The 16,096-nt window shown below is 53.9% G+C and overlaps 1 protein-coding gene across 2 annotated transcripts; it reads right to left on the bottom strand.

Annotated features, from left to right (window-relative positions):
* Positions 1-10,682: 10,682 nt before the first annotated feature.
* LOC120679976 (ACT domain-containing protein ACR4-like) lies at positions 10,683-13,911 on the bottom strand. Of its 2 annotated transcripts, XM_039961627.1 has the most exons (8): positions 13,780-13,911; positions 13,388-13,642; positions 13,239-13,284; positions 12,979-13,093; positions 12,708-12,775; positions 11,947-12,591; positions 11,417-11,521; positions 10,683-11,302 (listed from the first exon to the last, which is right to left on the bottom strand). In XM_039961627.1, the coding sequence occupies exons 2-8, from the start codon at positions 13,468-13,470 to the stop codon at positions 10,946-10,948; spliced, it is 1,419 nt and encodes a 472-aa protein (XP_039817561.1). In that variant the 5' UTR covers positions 13,471-13,642; positions 13,780-13,911; the 3' UTR covers positions 10,683-10,945. The 2 variants fall into 2 exon arrangements, with proteins under 2 accessions (XP_039817561.1, XP_039817560.1); XM_039961626.1 differs by lacking the exon at positions 13,780-13,911 and having other exon boundaries at positions 13,388-13,772.
* Between the last annotated feature and the right edge of the window lie 2,185 nt (positions 13,912-16,096).

Here is a 16,096-nt window from a genome sequence, read left to right as displayed (position 1 = left end):
TCACACCTCCACATGCACGCACCGTCTCAACACCGGTGAGACACCCAGGTTGTGATCATTGAGGATCAGACCCGGGCGGGCTGCCTGCACAACTGCAGAACAAAGCCATAGCTCGGTTCTCTACATTAAATCTTCAACAACGCAGTTAAACGACACTACTTCTTAAGGAAAATAGGCAAATGCTAGCCCTCAAGGGTCTTTTTCAAACGAGCCCACACGATTGTTCTTTCAACAAAGAAGAGGGAGAGATGGATAGGCCATCGAAACATGAGATTGCACGCACGCCTTGCACGGTGTACAAAAGCACACGCCATCACGAGCTCCACAACTTGGGGAGGGCAGTGCTTTTGTCGCACCCTGTTGTTTCGGACACCGACGCTCCACCGTACGGTCCCCTCATCCTCCAACCGTCCGACGTGGCGCAATCCAAGTCGTCCATGGGGCATGCCATGCCACCCTGGCATCCTCCTGGACCTCCCTCCCCGTCGCTCGGCGGGCGGTCTCCGACGAGCACCTCCGCCGGCGCCGCGTGCCGCGTCACGATCGGCACCAGCCTTTCCCTCACGTGGCGCAGCGCGGCCGGTAGGTCACCCGTTGCTGGCACTGTGACGTGGCGGGCCGCGGATCCGCGTTGGGTGGATAAGGGAAGGCCGGGCCGGGGCAGCCCGACAGGTAGGCGCCAAAACAGGCCACGTCACGCGGCAGGTTTATCCGGAATGGCACGAGGGTACGGGGTTGGGCCACGTCATCGCACCAGCCAATGCCAGGGGGTTGGGTCATTCCGGGTTTTTCAGTTGGCGACCGAAAGGAACTTTCAGTTACTTTGTTCTTCACGGCAGCACCTATCTCTGAATCCACATCAGTCCGTGCCTTCAGGCTTACTGGCCTCTGGATTGAGAAGAATCTGCGAGTTTCTGATAGGCGCAGCCGGCCGGCGAAGCTCTGCTCGGACGGCTTCACCGCTGGAGGGGAAGGGGAAAAGAAAAGGGAAGAAAAAGTGCAGGCTCGTGGCTTTCCAGTTAAGAATAAGTATTATGGTGGGTTAAAAGCAGACTGAATGCTGAGGTGGAGGAGAAAGAAAAGGAGAGAAGGAAAATGGGCTGTTAACTAACAGCCGGCTTCGACACAAGAACCAAGAAATTGTGTGAGATAGACAAATGAACCATGTATTTATCTAAATCATTATACAAGTGAGCTGAGAGATGAACCATACAAGTCCTTGCAGCCAGCAGCAGGCTAAATCATTAGTCTTGGTCTAACGGCAAATCAGATAGTTGTCCTCCCGAGAATCCGATCGTGCTGCACGAGATCTATCCTCCAGCTGCCCGCGAATCCGAGGGAATTTCTCGACGCTGACGGCGAGTTGTTCTTGGACAGCGAGTTGCATTTTTTTTTTTTTGCAAGAATCGCCGGGGCCTGCAGTCTGATGTCCACTGCTACTGCAAATCTGGGGCAAATTTGTCGATATTTCTTACGAACGTTCGGCATTTTTAAATTTTAATGGTGGGTTTTGCACCAGACGTTCTATTGCTGCTTGCTGCTGGTAGAAGTAACCTCTCAATCCCAAATATCTTGGACGATGAGGACAGGACCTAGATGCAAGTGCAGAAAAACGAGGAAACCTCTGACAGTAACTGAAACACGATAAGCACGACCTCAGCGAGTGCAACTGCATGCCCAACCGCCATGGCGTTGAGCCGTTGAGGAGCTAGGTGCATACTGTACGCCCAACTGAACAGTCTGAGGTGCAAACCTTTTGATGTTGGCAGTAACCCACGAGACCCATCAACAGAATCGATCCTTGGAGGCAGCGGCCAATGCAGTTTCGCCAGAATCGATTCCTGGCCCATGGACGCTGAACCATTCAGCAATTCTGGGAAGAAGAAGAAAAAAAGAGGCAGATTCACCATGTGAAGGAGAACCGGAATTAGAACCTCAAGTTATCCTGGGAATTGGAATAATCTAGTAGTACTAGGAAAGCAAAGACGATGAGCATTTCTTAGTGCATGCAGGACGAGAGTAGCACTAGCTGCTCATGTTGGCTCCTTTTGCTCCGGAGGGAGCACCGGCGCCCAGAGTCCAGGGGGATTCAGATTCTCGTGCAATCTGGGCGCATGGTCACACTGCTTTCTGGCTATCTGCACAAGTTTTACCTGAATATCTGACAGCACCCGAAGGCCGAAGTCGTCGTCGTCGTCATCGCGTCGCGAGCAAGCTGAGGTCACAGAACATAATCTCGCGTACGTGGCGGCGAGGCAACCGTCGAGCAGAGTGGAGAGTAACTGACGCCGGCGATGGCCGGCCGGTCGGCACCCGGGAGCACGAATGCACGACCGACACAGCTAGCGCCGCCGCCGCTCGTGCTCCGTTTCCATCAGCCGGCATCGAGATCTACCGTCTGGTCCTGCGTTTAATCCGCATCGAGCATGATGGCGACGCTGAAACATCCATCCACCGAAGATATTCCTCTTCAGGATGGCATCATGTTCCAGCTGCATTGTATTGGCCGCTGGCTACTCCTACGATCTTTCAGGGACCTGATATCTGATTAAGGTCCCACGAGGGCGATTAGGATGGGACTGATCACTGATGAACAATCACTCGCGACTTATTTATCTCTCGTTCAAAAAAGGAGAGGGAAAAAAAGGAAAGTCTATTCATCGCATATGCGAAAAATAGAAGTCACATCGCACAACACTGTGCTTCTTCTCCGGCGAGCTCCGGCGGCCGGACTTCGGCGGCAGCGGTGGCGGCAGTTCTGGTAGCAGAGGAGTTGGAGGAACGCTGTGACGGCGGGGGAGGAGACGGAGGCGGGCGGAGGCGACACAGGAGACGGCGGGGGAGACGGAGGGCGGCGGATGCGACGGCGGAGAAGGAGGCGGGGGGCGGGGGGAGCCGGCGGAGGCGGCGGGGCGCATCTCGCCAAGGTAGGAGCCTCGCCAACACCAACGTGACTTTCCATGAATCTCGCTAAACCCTCACCTCTCCTCGTGTGCTAGCTTCGCGGTGAAGCATCGTCGCCTACTCTGCTTTCGTTAGCCTTTTCATCAGAGACATGAAATGTACTAAACCGCTTCCTTAATCTATCTGACCGTCCATTCGTCCCCGGGATCTTTGTGTGCAGCTGAAGCGATCGACGCCTAACCAAGATCCCCCCGCGATAACCCACGTGTTTAATCTGTCGCTCCGAAACATGGCGGCCCGGGTCGTTAGCAACGTGATCTGCACTGCAAAAGCTAGATCGAGCGAGGTGCTTGGTCCCTAACCTACACGACACTGCTGCATCGTGGTACACCAGTACAGTGGTAGTGTCAGGCCAGCCGGTAAAAAAAAAAAGGTTGCAAAAATGTGTGCAAATAAATAACATTTGCGTTCCAGCGTTTTTCACCGCCGGGCACCAGGGGGCCTGTGACGGCGGTGAAATTCTCAGGAACATACAGTCACTGGGCGACCGATGCAGCCAGCGGAGAAAAGATCACTTAGCAACTTGCATTGGGACTGACCCATCCGGCCAGCCACCTTTCCGTGGGAGGCTCGACCGTGGGTGTGTTTAGTTCCCTCAAACCCCCCCTCCCCAAAATCCAAACTTTCCATCACATCTCCATCACATCGAAACATTAAATATAACAAATGACCCATGCATGAAGTACTAAATGTAGATAAATAAAAAAAACATGGTAGGACAATATTTACCACAAACAAACGAAAAATGTTACAGTGTGCTACAGTGTCCGATGTGACTTTTCGCATCCCTTTTCCCTCCATCTAAACACAGCCCGACTGCCGTCGGCGGCTCATAGCACGCCACATATCGGCGAGACGGCGACGGAGGGAGGACCAGCGCGGGCGCCGCGCACTCGCATCGGTCGCCGGGACGGCGGTCCCCCGCGCCGCGCGTCAGAGCCAGGGTTTTTTTCCCAACCGGACACCCCAAACCGGAGCACTCCGGTTCCGGTAAACCGGACCGGTTTGACCGGTTACCGGTAGAAACCGGTCAGATTCAAATTTGAATTCAAAAAACTCAGTTCAACCGGTTCATACCGGTATACCGACCGGTTTACCGGTCGGTTTGACCGGTTTACCGGCCGGTTTGACCGGTTTGAATTCAAATTCAAATTTAAAATCGCATGTGTAACCGGTTTGGACCGGTATACCGGCCGGTTTGACCGGTTTATCAAGCGGGCCTTAATGGGCCGTCACATTTTTTTCCTTTTCTTTTTTATTTTAACTTTAAATGCCCGAAAAGTATGTTAAACAAACGAATTTTTGAGAAAATTTGACACCACTAGATTTGTCGCACTTTGAAGTATTTTTAGAAATTTTTCATTTTTTAAATTTGAATTTGAATTTTGAATTTGGACCGGTTTGGTGCCGGCCCAAACCGGAACCGGACCGGTTCCCACCGGTAAGGGGAACCCTCAGAGCACGCGGAACGCTAGGCGGCGGCAACGGTCGTCGTCGTCGCCGCCGCCGCCCTCAACGCGGCGCCAACCGAGGAGCCAGCCGAGCCAATCGACGCAGCTGATTCCTTGAGCGGTGCGCGCGCGGGGGCAGTGCGGCGGCCTTGGCTTGTTTCTACACGTCGTCATCGGGAACCGGTCTTGGTCCGTTCTGCCGCTGCCGCCGCCGTTGGCTCGAGATCAGTTTCCTTTTGCGCATGTCTGAATCTGATGCCCCGCTCGCAGTCGCAGCCTCTTGATTGTGTGGCCTCATGACCGGCTGACCGGCCGGCGTGCGGCGGCAGAGTAGCACGGAGGAGGAGGACGAGGACGAACAGTCCGTCGAGTCAGTCTCAGTCTTGTGCGCCTCCAATGAACCAGTCAGTCAGTCAGTTTGTCCATTCGAATTTCAAAAACTTTGCCACGATATCCTCTGGTAGAGAATGAGAATCATATTGTTATTATACTGTGGTGACTGGATGGGAATCCTGATGAGTGGGCCCTGGGGGCACCCGGCACCCGCCACTGGTTGTGTTTAATTTTTTTGCGTAAACTTTTAAAAGAGAATCTTATTATTTCGGAGCACTATATAGAGTCTATTTACAAAACTTTTTGTATAGATGGGTTGTAAATCGCGAAACGAATCTAATGAGCCTAATTAATTCATGATTAATTTATAATTAGCGGATGATTACTGTAGCATCACAGTTGCAAATCATGGATTAATTAGGCTTATTAGATTCATCTCGCGATTTACAACCCATGCATGCAAAAAATTTTAAAAATAGATTTTATTTAGCACTCCATACATGTGTCCAAATATTCAATGCATATTTGGGCATTTGTACTACTGTACTTGCTGGAGTGCAGGGCAGTTGCGCAACTGTCAAAGCCCGGTCAGGGTCAGGGGCGGGCGTACAGCTTGGAAGGATTCGTTGCCAGGCTTTGGCTTTTCACTTTTCACTGCGACACTGCACTGCACTGCACTGCACATGCTCCTCTTGCAGTCCTGCTTGGTGCTTGCTTGCTCGGTGGCTCGCTTCATTCAAGAGCCGAGCCGATGCGAATGCGATACGGCGGCCCGTGACGACGGCCGGAATCGATTCTCGGACTCGGACGTCCGACGACGACGACGACCAAGTACCGACTGGTACACGGCACGCAATGACCAGTGCGAATCTCGATGCAGATACGGTAGTGGTGGTATGGTCTCGCCGATCGATCATGGGTACTGGACGTGACCTGAGCCCTGAGTTCCTGACCGATCTGCTGCGGCAGTTTTTTAACGGGTCACTTCTATCTTGACTGATGGAGTAGATCAAGGGCTAATCCTGACACGGCCGGGGGAGAAAAAAGAACGACTGCCACGCCCACGGAGTGGTGGAGCCGGCATGTGCAGGCCGTGCGGTCACGTGACGGGCACGTGGGCTCAGCTTTCCCTGGTACCCTAACCTGCGCAAAGTGATTGCATGCGCTCCATCTGCAGCAGCGCCCGCCCGCCCGTCCGTTAACGCCCAGAAGCCTGCCCACCGGCGGCGACGAATCGGTGAGCAGCACGCCACAGCCGGCCGCGCACAGCTCTGCCCGGAGTACGTAGGAGTACGTACGAGCGGCGAGGCCACTTGCCGTGGTCCTCCTGGTCCTGGACGTTCCACGGGCCGCGGCCTCCAATGCGCGCCCGGCGCGTCGCCGTCCCCCTCCCCGCCGCGGCGCCGCGTGCTCGCCGGACCGGCCGAACAGCGCGCAGCCAAAAGGACCGCGTCGCGTCGCACGTGACCGGATCTCGGATCCGCGCCCAGAGAGAGAGAGAGAGAGAGAGAGAGAGAGAGAGAGAGAGAGAGAGAGAGAGAGAGAGAGAGAGAGAGGGCCGGATGGGGCGCGCGCGCGGGCGCCCATCTCCAGGAATCCACGCCGGGATACGATTCCTGGGGGACGCGACGCGAGTGACCACCGCGCGCCTCGGCGCGTCCGTGCAGGCGCGCGGCGGCCGCGTGCTGGGGCTAGCGCCGGTACCACTTCAGGTATGGGCGTTGCGTGCCTGCCTGCCTGGTGCGGCGCGCGTGTCAGGCGACCGCCCGCTGCAGGGAATTAAGAAGGAGACGGCCGATGCTGCCGCGGCAGTGGCCGCCGGGGATACGGGCACAGCGCCGCGATCCGGCGCCTTGGACCGACGTGGCAAGTGTGTCGTGCGTGTGGCGTGGCTGCCCCGAAGTTTTGACGCGAGGTTCCCGCTTTACACAGTGCCGTACTGTGCAGGTCTCGGCACGTACCGCGCGGCGGCATCCGGCGCGGTCCCCCTGCTACGTGCACAGGGGCAGGGCAAAGCTGATCGCCTCGGCGGTGGTGCGACCGACGTGGCCGGAAATGCTACGCGGCGTCGCTTTCGGCCACGTACGGTACGTAACGTGTGCCGCCCCTTCCTTTCTTTTTCAAGACCACCGTGTGCCGCCCCTGCCGGGCCTCGCGTTCGCGCCGCCGCTTTACGATCGGGAACGTGTGGACGCCCGCGTCGCCGGAGGAGGCAGCAGGCGCCGGTCGCCGGGTCGGGGCCAGGGCCAGCCATCGACTGCCTCCCCGTCCCCGGTGTCCCCATCGGCCCGGCGGCGCCGGCGGCCGGCCGTGGGTGGCAGGAATCTGCGGCGGCCAATGGGCGCGCGGCGGCGCGGGCACAATCATGGCCTGCCTGCCGCGCTCCATCATGCCGCAATAACGGCGGCGCGCCACGCTAGTAGCTGCACGATGACGCGTCGCACCGGGGACTGTTCGTTGGCCGGCCGTTATGGCGGCCAGTGCTGCTTACGGGACGCAGCCGGCCGGTACGTGCTCGTGAGCGACGGGTCGCCGACAAGGAGTCATCGGGTCAGCAAAAGCCACGCGCCAACGCCATTGACCTTGGGCGACTCTCGGTCGTACTGTGTATGTGGTCATTGCATCCGCGTAGACGTACAGTCGTCGAACATATGTCGTGCATTCAAAGAACGCCACTGCTAGTGTCCGGATGTTGGATCATAATTTTTTTCATCGTACAACCCGTTGCAATATTAATAAATAATAGTTACAATATTTAAAATCAAACATCAGAAAAAATAAGCAGTCTGATTCTGACATCCGATTCGAGAATGGAAATTCCCACCGCAATATCGGCACCATGCTTCGTGCAACATTCATTGCGAAATATAAAGAAATAATAATTACAACATTAGTGCTGGTTTTTTCCGACATGCGTCGAGCATTCGACCGATGAACAGACATCGTACGTGTGATTACTTTAACATAGGATAAAGTAAAATACCTTACATTTCAGAAAGGTGCTGCGTATGGCTATATAACACCAACAATTTCTAATGTGGTTCTTGGCAGCAATAAAAAAATGTTACAAGGATGAAAAAAGAAAGTCAGATGCCATTGACAGATAATGGGAGAGTGGAACTTCAACTTGCAAGGAGGACGGTGAAGGGGAAAGAAGCAAGGGCATTAGGGGGAAAGTCCGAATTACACCATCAAATTATCGTAGAAGTCTGATTTTCAACCTTCAACTATAAAACCAGATAACATAGACCATCCAACTATCGAAACCATACAAATTTGAACCTTGGGGTGGTTTTGTATTTTAAAAAATATTAAAAATTCTAATTAGATCTAAAAAAATAAAATCTAATTCATTGTAAATTAGAAAAAAATGAAACTAGTACAAAAAATTAAAGTGTGACATGTCTATTATTGCTCTATTTGAAGCTTAGTTATTCAAAAATAATAATCTTAACTAAAAGCAAACAAATACTATGAAAATAAAAATTTTTGATCTGAGTTACTGAGATGTATCATGGCAATAGATAGGTTACATTCTTAGAAAACTTTTGATCCCCTTTCATATTTTTTGATCTAAAATGAATTACTTATGAATATCTTAGTTTAAATTTGAATATTTTTAATTCTCACAAAATGTAAAACCACCTTAAAAATCACTCCAATGTCCAAATTTGCACAGTAGTGACAGTTGAATGACCTATGTTATCCAGTTTTATAGTTAAATGTTGAAAATCATACTTCTGCGATAGTTCGAGGGTGTAAACAGGACTTCTCCCGGACAGAAGGGGACAATTTGTGAGGCGCAACACTAATTTGAGTCTGCATGGCCATATCATGTATTGCGATGCTAACAAGGAGTACTAGTGACTATATCTGTAGTTTTTTTTGCGAGAAGACTATATCTGTAGTTGTACTAGATCAAACCATTTTATTTTACCGTTGACTACAAACACATAATGCTTTTTATATATGCTCATGACGCAAGATCGGCAATTCAGCATTGTTAGATTTATTACAAAAAATATTTTTACAAGGTACTTTCCTTTAATATTATATAATTTAATGGATATTGTGGTGAAAGCGGTGTACCATGAACGGTACCAAAGTTCTAATATTTTTTATCAGAGAAAATAAAAATGAGTAAACTAGAACCTCCCTAAAAATTACTCCATCCTTTCCAAAGTATTAGTCGTTTTTGTTTTCTAAATACATAGATTTTTATATATATCTAGAAAACTTAAAATAATTAATAATTTAGGACGGAAGAAGTAGGTGTTAGCTGGTTGTCCACAATAACACAGCTAACAGGATCCAAATGGGTCTAGGTACTCCAGTGCATGCTTAGTCATTACTGTTGCTTTAGTTTCAAACACAAATGAGAACGAGATCACTCGCGTAAGGATCCTCGGAGTGTTAGCTCCTCTGAACAACACTGTGCTCGAAATTTAGTCATGTTCTAGCAGTAACCAAAATACAAGTACAGTGCAAAGACTAGCTATGAGACACTCATCGCGGAAGAAGGAAATGCCCTGATGAGATACACCGGGACAAAACTACACAGAAAGGTCTTATGGTTGTAAGGTTGTTGCATATACTGAGGTGGTGACGTGTTACCACGTTGCGACGCCTTAAAGAAAAGTTACGCCCGTCACCACCTCCTGTAACTTTTGTTTTACATGCATGTGCTTAGCTTTGTCTTTACAACGACGTGCAGAGTCAGCGAGAGAGAGAGAGAGAGAGAGAGAGAGAGAGAGAGAGAGAGAGAGAGAGAGAGAGAGAGCAGAGCAGAGACAGCACGTTGTGGAGCACTCGCATAGCTAGCTGCGCGCAGCGATGGACCAGCCTTTTACCCTCTGGATCGTCGCACCGGACCATGTCTGGCGAACAAGAACAACCGTGCAGGTAACTGCCGGTCTGCCTGCCGCTCCCCGGCCTCCTCCTCCTCGTGACGGAAAAGAAAAGGCCACCTTTGCTTAACCGCGCTGCAAAGCTCCAGCCAATCAAGCTAACCGTGCATGGAAACAGGCCCCTGACAGTGGATCTATCGGTTATCACATCATTAGTTAGTGCTCCTTCCATCTCAGATCCAACACGACCATTGAATTTCTTCCTCTCTTTTTTCGATGACACGACGGTTAAATTCAGAGAGCGAGTTCTTCTGGAAATCAGTTCAGAGAGAGTTCGAGGAAACGATCATGGCGGCGCAAAAAAAGAAGAAAAAAAGCGTCGTGCCACGAGGAAGGACGGCAGGGCGATCGTACGGTCGTACCGTCGCCACGCCTCGTCCGAGACCGACGCGGATTTCCCTCGGCATGGGATCGGAAACAGCCGCGCGTGGAAACTGGACAGGCCGTGCGGCGGCGCGGCAGCCGGCGGCAGCATGCCGGCTCGATCGGCCGGCCGGGTAGCCGCCGCCGGCCTACGGCTCCAGCAGGCGGGTGTGGCAGGGAGCAGGAGAGTGGCACGAGGGTCTCTGCTTATCGCGTCGCCGGCCGCTGAAAGCCCGGACTGTGCCGGCGATTCTTAATACGGATCACATGGCCGCCCCTGCGCGAGCGCCGGAGATGCCGCGGCGGTCGAGCCCCCATGCCTGTCCTCCCCTCACTGGCTGCCCCCGCCCCATCTCCTGTTCTGTTCCTCCGAAACTCGAAGAGCTACCCGCTGGCGCCCGGTAGACCGGGCCTGGTATCTTTCCTTCTCTCTGCTCGCTTTGACCGAGACCGGCCTCACTCTACTCTACCACTGTTCCACATGCCGTCCGTACCCTCCTGCTCCGGTTGAGCCACTGTTACTCCACGTTTCGCCGTGGCGAGCGCGGTCCTGGCGGCGCCGGCGCCGATGCCGATGGCGCGCGCGCCGCCCAGTTGCATCTCAGAACGCATTTCTTGACTCGGCAATCGAAGCCGCCGCAGGTCGCAATGGATGGTGAAACCATGGAGGAAAGAAGACGAAAGAAAGATGATCGGTGGGGTATTTACACGGCGGGCGGAACGGAAGAACAAGCCGAGGCTAGCTCCTGCGTTCGTCCAAGAGCTTCGACATGGATCGATCAACGGGCCGTTGATAGGAACCCAAGACCTTTTTTTTGCTAGATTTGCCTAGATCCTAGCTTAGCTAGTAGCCTAGTGACGAGCATTGCCCTGAACCGGAGTACGCTGATTAGTTGGCCGAGCTGCGGCGGCGATGGCGGCCGGCGGCTACGAGCAGGACCGGATGAGCCCGAGGTTGTAGAGGAACTTCTCGGAGCGGGAGCGGATCATGTTCCCGAGCGAGCGGCGCCCGCCGCCGGCGCCGACGGGCGACCGGGGCCCGGCGGCGTCCGCCGGCTCCCTGACGGACAGGACGTGCTCGCCGATCTCCGCGCGCACGGCCTCCACGGCCTGCCCCTGCACGGGCTGCCCCGACGCGTCCACCACGTAGAACACGTTGGCCGCCCGCGCCCCGCGGGTCTCCACCTCGGCGTGCGTCACCGACAGCCCGTGCTCCCGGAAGATGCGCGTCACGTCGGACAGCAACCCGACGCGGTCTTCGCAGCACAGCTCCAGCCTCAAGCCCTGCACGAGCACGCACGCGGCCGCCATGGATTAGCTTAGCTCACGTCACGAGCATCCGGCATCGATCGATGGATCATCGATCTCGCAACGAACAGGCAGTGCCAGTAGTGGTACCTCGGTGTACCGCCGCTCGATCGCGGCCTCGAGGGCGCGGCAGAGGCGGTCGCGGTCCTCGCCGGAGCTGCCGGCGCTGTCGCCGAGGTGCCTGATGTAGTACTCCTGCAAAGGTCACCACCGCCAGCACGGGAGAGAGGTTACATACATGAGCATGTGTCCTTTTCTGCAGGTAAAAACAAAGTCTTTTGTGCAGGACGAGTCACTCAAGTTCCTCACACCAAACCAAGAAGGATCTCCCCCCCACGCACATGCCAAGATCTACCAGTATCTAGCCTCTGCCAGGCATCTCTGCCAGCGGTCAAGACGTGAGCCGGCGTCAAGGCCGAGAGGGCGTGCACTTTGGAGCGTGAACTGCAGGGGCCGTGCAGCGCAGCCCGGCAGGGAGAACACTGTTACTGTGCCCGTGTTCTTCTGCTGGAGCCAAAGTACCAGCACAACGCGATGCAACAGTCTCATGGTGGAAGCGATGGGAGGATGCATGGCAGGGCAGGTACAGAGACAGACAGGGAAAGGCAAGGCTGAAGCACCTGGTAGGCCTCGGAGCCCTCGGCGATGACGGTGCCGTGGAAGACCACGTACTGCATGTCGGTGAGGGTGCACACCGTGTCGAACAGCAGCTTGGGCCGGTCACGGCACCGCACGTTGACGAGCGTGTACCCGCGCTCGGCGCAGTCCTCCACCTCGACCACCGCCCGGCCGGAGCCGCCGCGCGACGCGGCGCCGCCGTCGCCGTCGTCGTCGGAGCCGTCGAAGCCGCCGTCCTCGCCGCCGCGGCGCCTGTCCGCGTGCATCATCTGGTGGAGCCGGCGCTGCGCGTGCGCGGCGCGCGCCGAGATGGCGGCGCGGGCGGCCTTCTTGTCGCGGCTGCTCCCGCGGAGGACGTGGCGGAGGAGGCGCTTCACGGTGTCCAGGCGGTCGGGGTCCGCGACGGCGCCGCCGGCGTCGGCGTTCGTCACGCGCACCAGCGCCGCCACGCGGGCGTCGTGGGTCCACACCTCCGACGCCACGATGTTGCACTTGAGGTCCGTGAGCACCGCGAACACCTCCGACAGCAGGCCCGGCCGGTCGCGGCCGATCAGCTCGATGGTGGTCTGCTCCTCCTCCGCCTCCGCCTCCACGCCCACCGGCCGCTCCGGCGCCGCCCGGAAGCTCAGCGATCCCGCTCCCAGGGACTGAAACAGGAATCGACACGGCATCGGTTCATCAGCATCCAGTTCAGCAGCAGCAGCAGATTATTGCTCTGTTCTTGGCATCGAGCAGCAACAGGGGACTCTGCACTGCACTTTACCTGTTCAATTCTGTCGATGACTTGGCCATCATAAAGTTTATTCCCATCCTGATCCACGACATGGAACACTGCAGAAAGGCGAGGCAAACCCACACCCACCACACATCAGGATCGGGAAAAAGATAGAGCATAGAGGAAAGATTACAGCCCAAGCAAAAGCCCGGCTTTGCATCACCCCGGAAAGGCACGCCGTCTTTCTCCCATCTTCTTCTTAAACTTTCCAAAGACAGCCAGGGCAGGGCAGGGAGGTCGCAAAGCAGGCGGCACTCACCATCCATGAACCACTCGCCGTCGGAGGAAATGTAGCCCCTCTTGATGGTCAGCTTCAGATCGGTCAGCACCTGAACCACCTCCAGCAAGGTCCCATACTTGTTCGCGCTGTCCACCTGCAGATAGAAAAATCAAGCAATCTCACAGGTCTGTCTGAGAGAGAGAGAGAGAGAGAGAGAGAGAGAGAGAGAGAGAGAGAGAGAGAGAATCCCCCCAGGCAGGGACTCGCAGGGGGGCAAGGACGGAGAGCGAGCTCCTTGCCTTCACCAAGGTGGCAGTCATGTCGGAGTCGTTGTCCACGGTGACCCTGCGAGCGGCAAACGGCAGAACCAGGCACGGTTAGCAGAGGGCACAGGTCAAACACGGCAGATAGGAACACCCCATGGGTGTCGGGGTTGGGGGAGACGAACCTTGGAGGGTTCATTCGGATGACCAGCTTCTCGAACTCGTCGACCATCTCGTTGCTCCGACTTCGAGACCCGCAGGCCATCATTGTCCCCAACAAGGCTAGCTTGCTCGCACGAGAGGGGGCGTGCAGAGAGAGATGGAGCAGAGAACGGAGGAACAGGAGATTTGCCCAGGCAAATGGGATGCGTCCGTCCCCTTTGCTGCCCCCAATCCGAGTGCGTACTTGGTGGTGGTGTCCCTCTCCCTCGCCTTGTTCTCTGAAGGAGGCAAAGGCAAGCTCTCACCTCACCTAGTCCTAGTCCTAGTTATATATAATGGCCATGGCCTCATGGGGCTGCAAGGAGAGAGAGAGAGAGAGAGAGAGAGAGAGAGAGAGAGAGAGAGGACAACAAACCTCTACTTGTGGATTTGCGAATGGATCTCCTCCCTCCTGTTTTCTCTCTCCTGGGTGCTGTGGCTGACTGTGTATGTGTGTGGTTTTGTGGGCAGACAGTGGTGTTTGGTTGGTGTCCCTTCACTGGCTTAAAGGGAGATGTTTGGGGAAAAGACCATCCCAATGGGGAGCTTGTTTCTCTGCCTGGCCATAGTGGACATGCTTGGTTCCCTTCTTGCTATGCAGTGATCCGAGTGTGGGACCTATGCTCAATTGCTTCATAATTCATAGCTTAACAAGTGTGTATATAATGGTCGCCACTTCCGAAGACCAGCACAACCATAATTCGGAGATATTTAGTTATGTACGGATATAACGGTCGCACACTGGAATTTAATGGCGATTCGGAAATATTTAGTTATGTACGGATATAACGGTCGCGCACACCGGAAATTAATGGCGGTACGGATATAACGGTCACTACACTATAACTTATCAGGGGTACTTAATCGCATTGTGTATATTACGTTAGCTGCATCTAAAGACTTGCACAGCTGTAATTTACTCTTGGATTAGTCGGTGACATTTCATCATGTAGCCCATGTATATAACAGTTGCTGCATCCGAAGTCTTACACAATCATAATCTTTCGGATTTAGTAGTGATACTTAATCATGCATGTATACTTCTCAACTGTTGGAAATTGAAGATATCTTGAGATGATCTGATTAATTAAGGAACATTTAAAGCTCCATCATAGAGAAAATCTCTTTTTTTTAAGATACTACAGGGATGTTTTGAATGTGCTTTGAAATTTGATGAGTGGTTCACCTGCCCAAAAACGTGAAACTGCTTTGACTATCTGTTTTTCTCTTCTTTTCTTGTAACTGCTCTGACTCCCTGTTTTTCTCTTCCTTTTCTTGTAACTGCTGTGACTCTCTGTTTTTGTTTATTTCTCATGTAACTGCTTTGACTTTTGGGTTCATGGAGTTGCATGCTTCTCGCCCTCCTATGATCTCACAATACAATATTTTTTCTTCTTTCAGGGATCACAATAGAAAAAGGTCAACGACAAACGTACTTGCACGGCTCTTGTACCTTTACATAATAATATAGTATATTTTGAAAAGAAAAGGATAGCAAAATGGTACGATCTGATTAGCAGGGTGGCAAACATTGCATTGGCTGCTTAGTGCCGTGGCATAATCGCATTGGCCACTCTTAAGTTATGGCTCATGGTACGATAGAGGACCTCGGCAATGCAAAAGGTCAACCTGCACCTTTCATTTCTCCTTTTATGAATGAAAAGGTCAACCAAGCACTTGCCTTGTACTTGCAGCCTTAACAAATACTATAAGAAGTTTTTTTAAGTAAACAAATACTATAAGAAGATAGGAACTTGTTCTCTTGCAACATGAAACATTTAAAAACGACCTTGAGAATGGCCAAAATTTTCTATATGCGAAGATGGCAAATAGGCTTGTCGGTACCCTGTAACAGGGATAACCACTCTTACTGCAGCAAGGCAGGACCCGCGTAGTTATCCGTAGCTGCGCGGGAAAGACGGAGTAGCCAGGCCCCACAGGCCAGGCTTTTCCCTCACCAGGCCAACGGCCCCGGACCGTTCCCCGCCTGAGGATGGGTCCGGTGACGCCACGTGTCTCTAAGGAAGGGAAGCTCCGAGCTGACCGCCGAGGCCTCGGACCCCCAGAGGGGTCCGGGACCTCCTGCGCCCGTCCGGACTCCCCTCACTGTGTAGGGGTCCGGAGCCGCCACGTGTCCCGGAGACGCGGGATCGTGCGCGAGTCTTCCGCAGGACGACTCGCCCACCTGCCGCATTTAATGTGGTGGACAAGGCGTGCTCTGCCGCCGCGGTACGCAAGACAGCCTTGTCAGGCCTCGTTGAGCACCGCGTATTACCAAGGAGCACAGTGGAGCCGCCTGTGCCGCAACCGCGCAGAGCCCACTTGCAGCATTAAATGGATACGACAGCACGACGCTTTTCCATCATGCCGCCTACGCCGCAAGCTACACCGCCCGGTTAAGCAACGTGGCGGGCGATGCCACTAGCTACGACATGCCCGACCTGACAAGACAACGCCAGGACATGATGGACGAAGGGCTCCGGGAGCAGGCAAGAGAATCCAAGAGAGAGATCTCCTTTGCCTGCGACGCCATAATGTATGAACAGTACGTTATTTTATACTGCATCGTTGGACCCACCTGTCGGGGATCCAACGGCTGTGTACGCGCCCCCTTGAGATATAAAAGGGAGGCGCTCGCTATGCACAGGACAATCCAGACTGACTCAAGCTCTCGCAACCTTCTCACTCTCGTG

The sequence above is a fragment of the Panicum virgatum genome, chromosome 6N (genome assembly GCF_016808335.1).
Source record: "Panicum virgatum strain AP13 chromosome 6N, P.virgatum_v5, whole genome shotgun sequence".
Classification (NCBI taxonomy): Eukaryota; Viridiplantae; Streptophyta; class Magnoliopsida; order Poales; family Poaceae; genus Panicum; species Panicum virgatum.
This window is presented reverse-complemented; position numbering and strand designations above follow the sequence as displayed.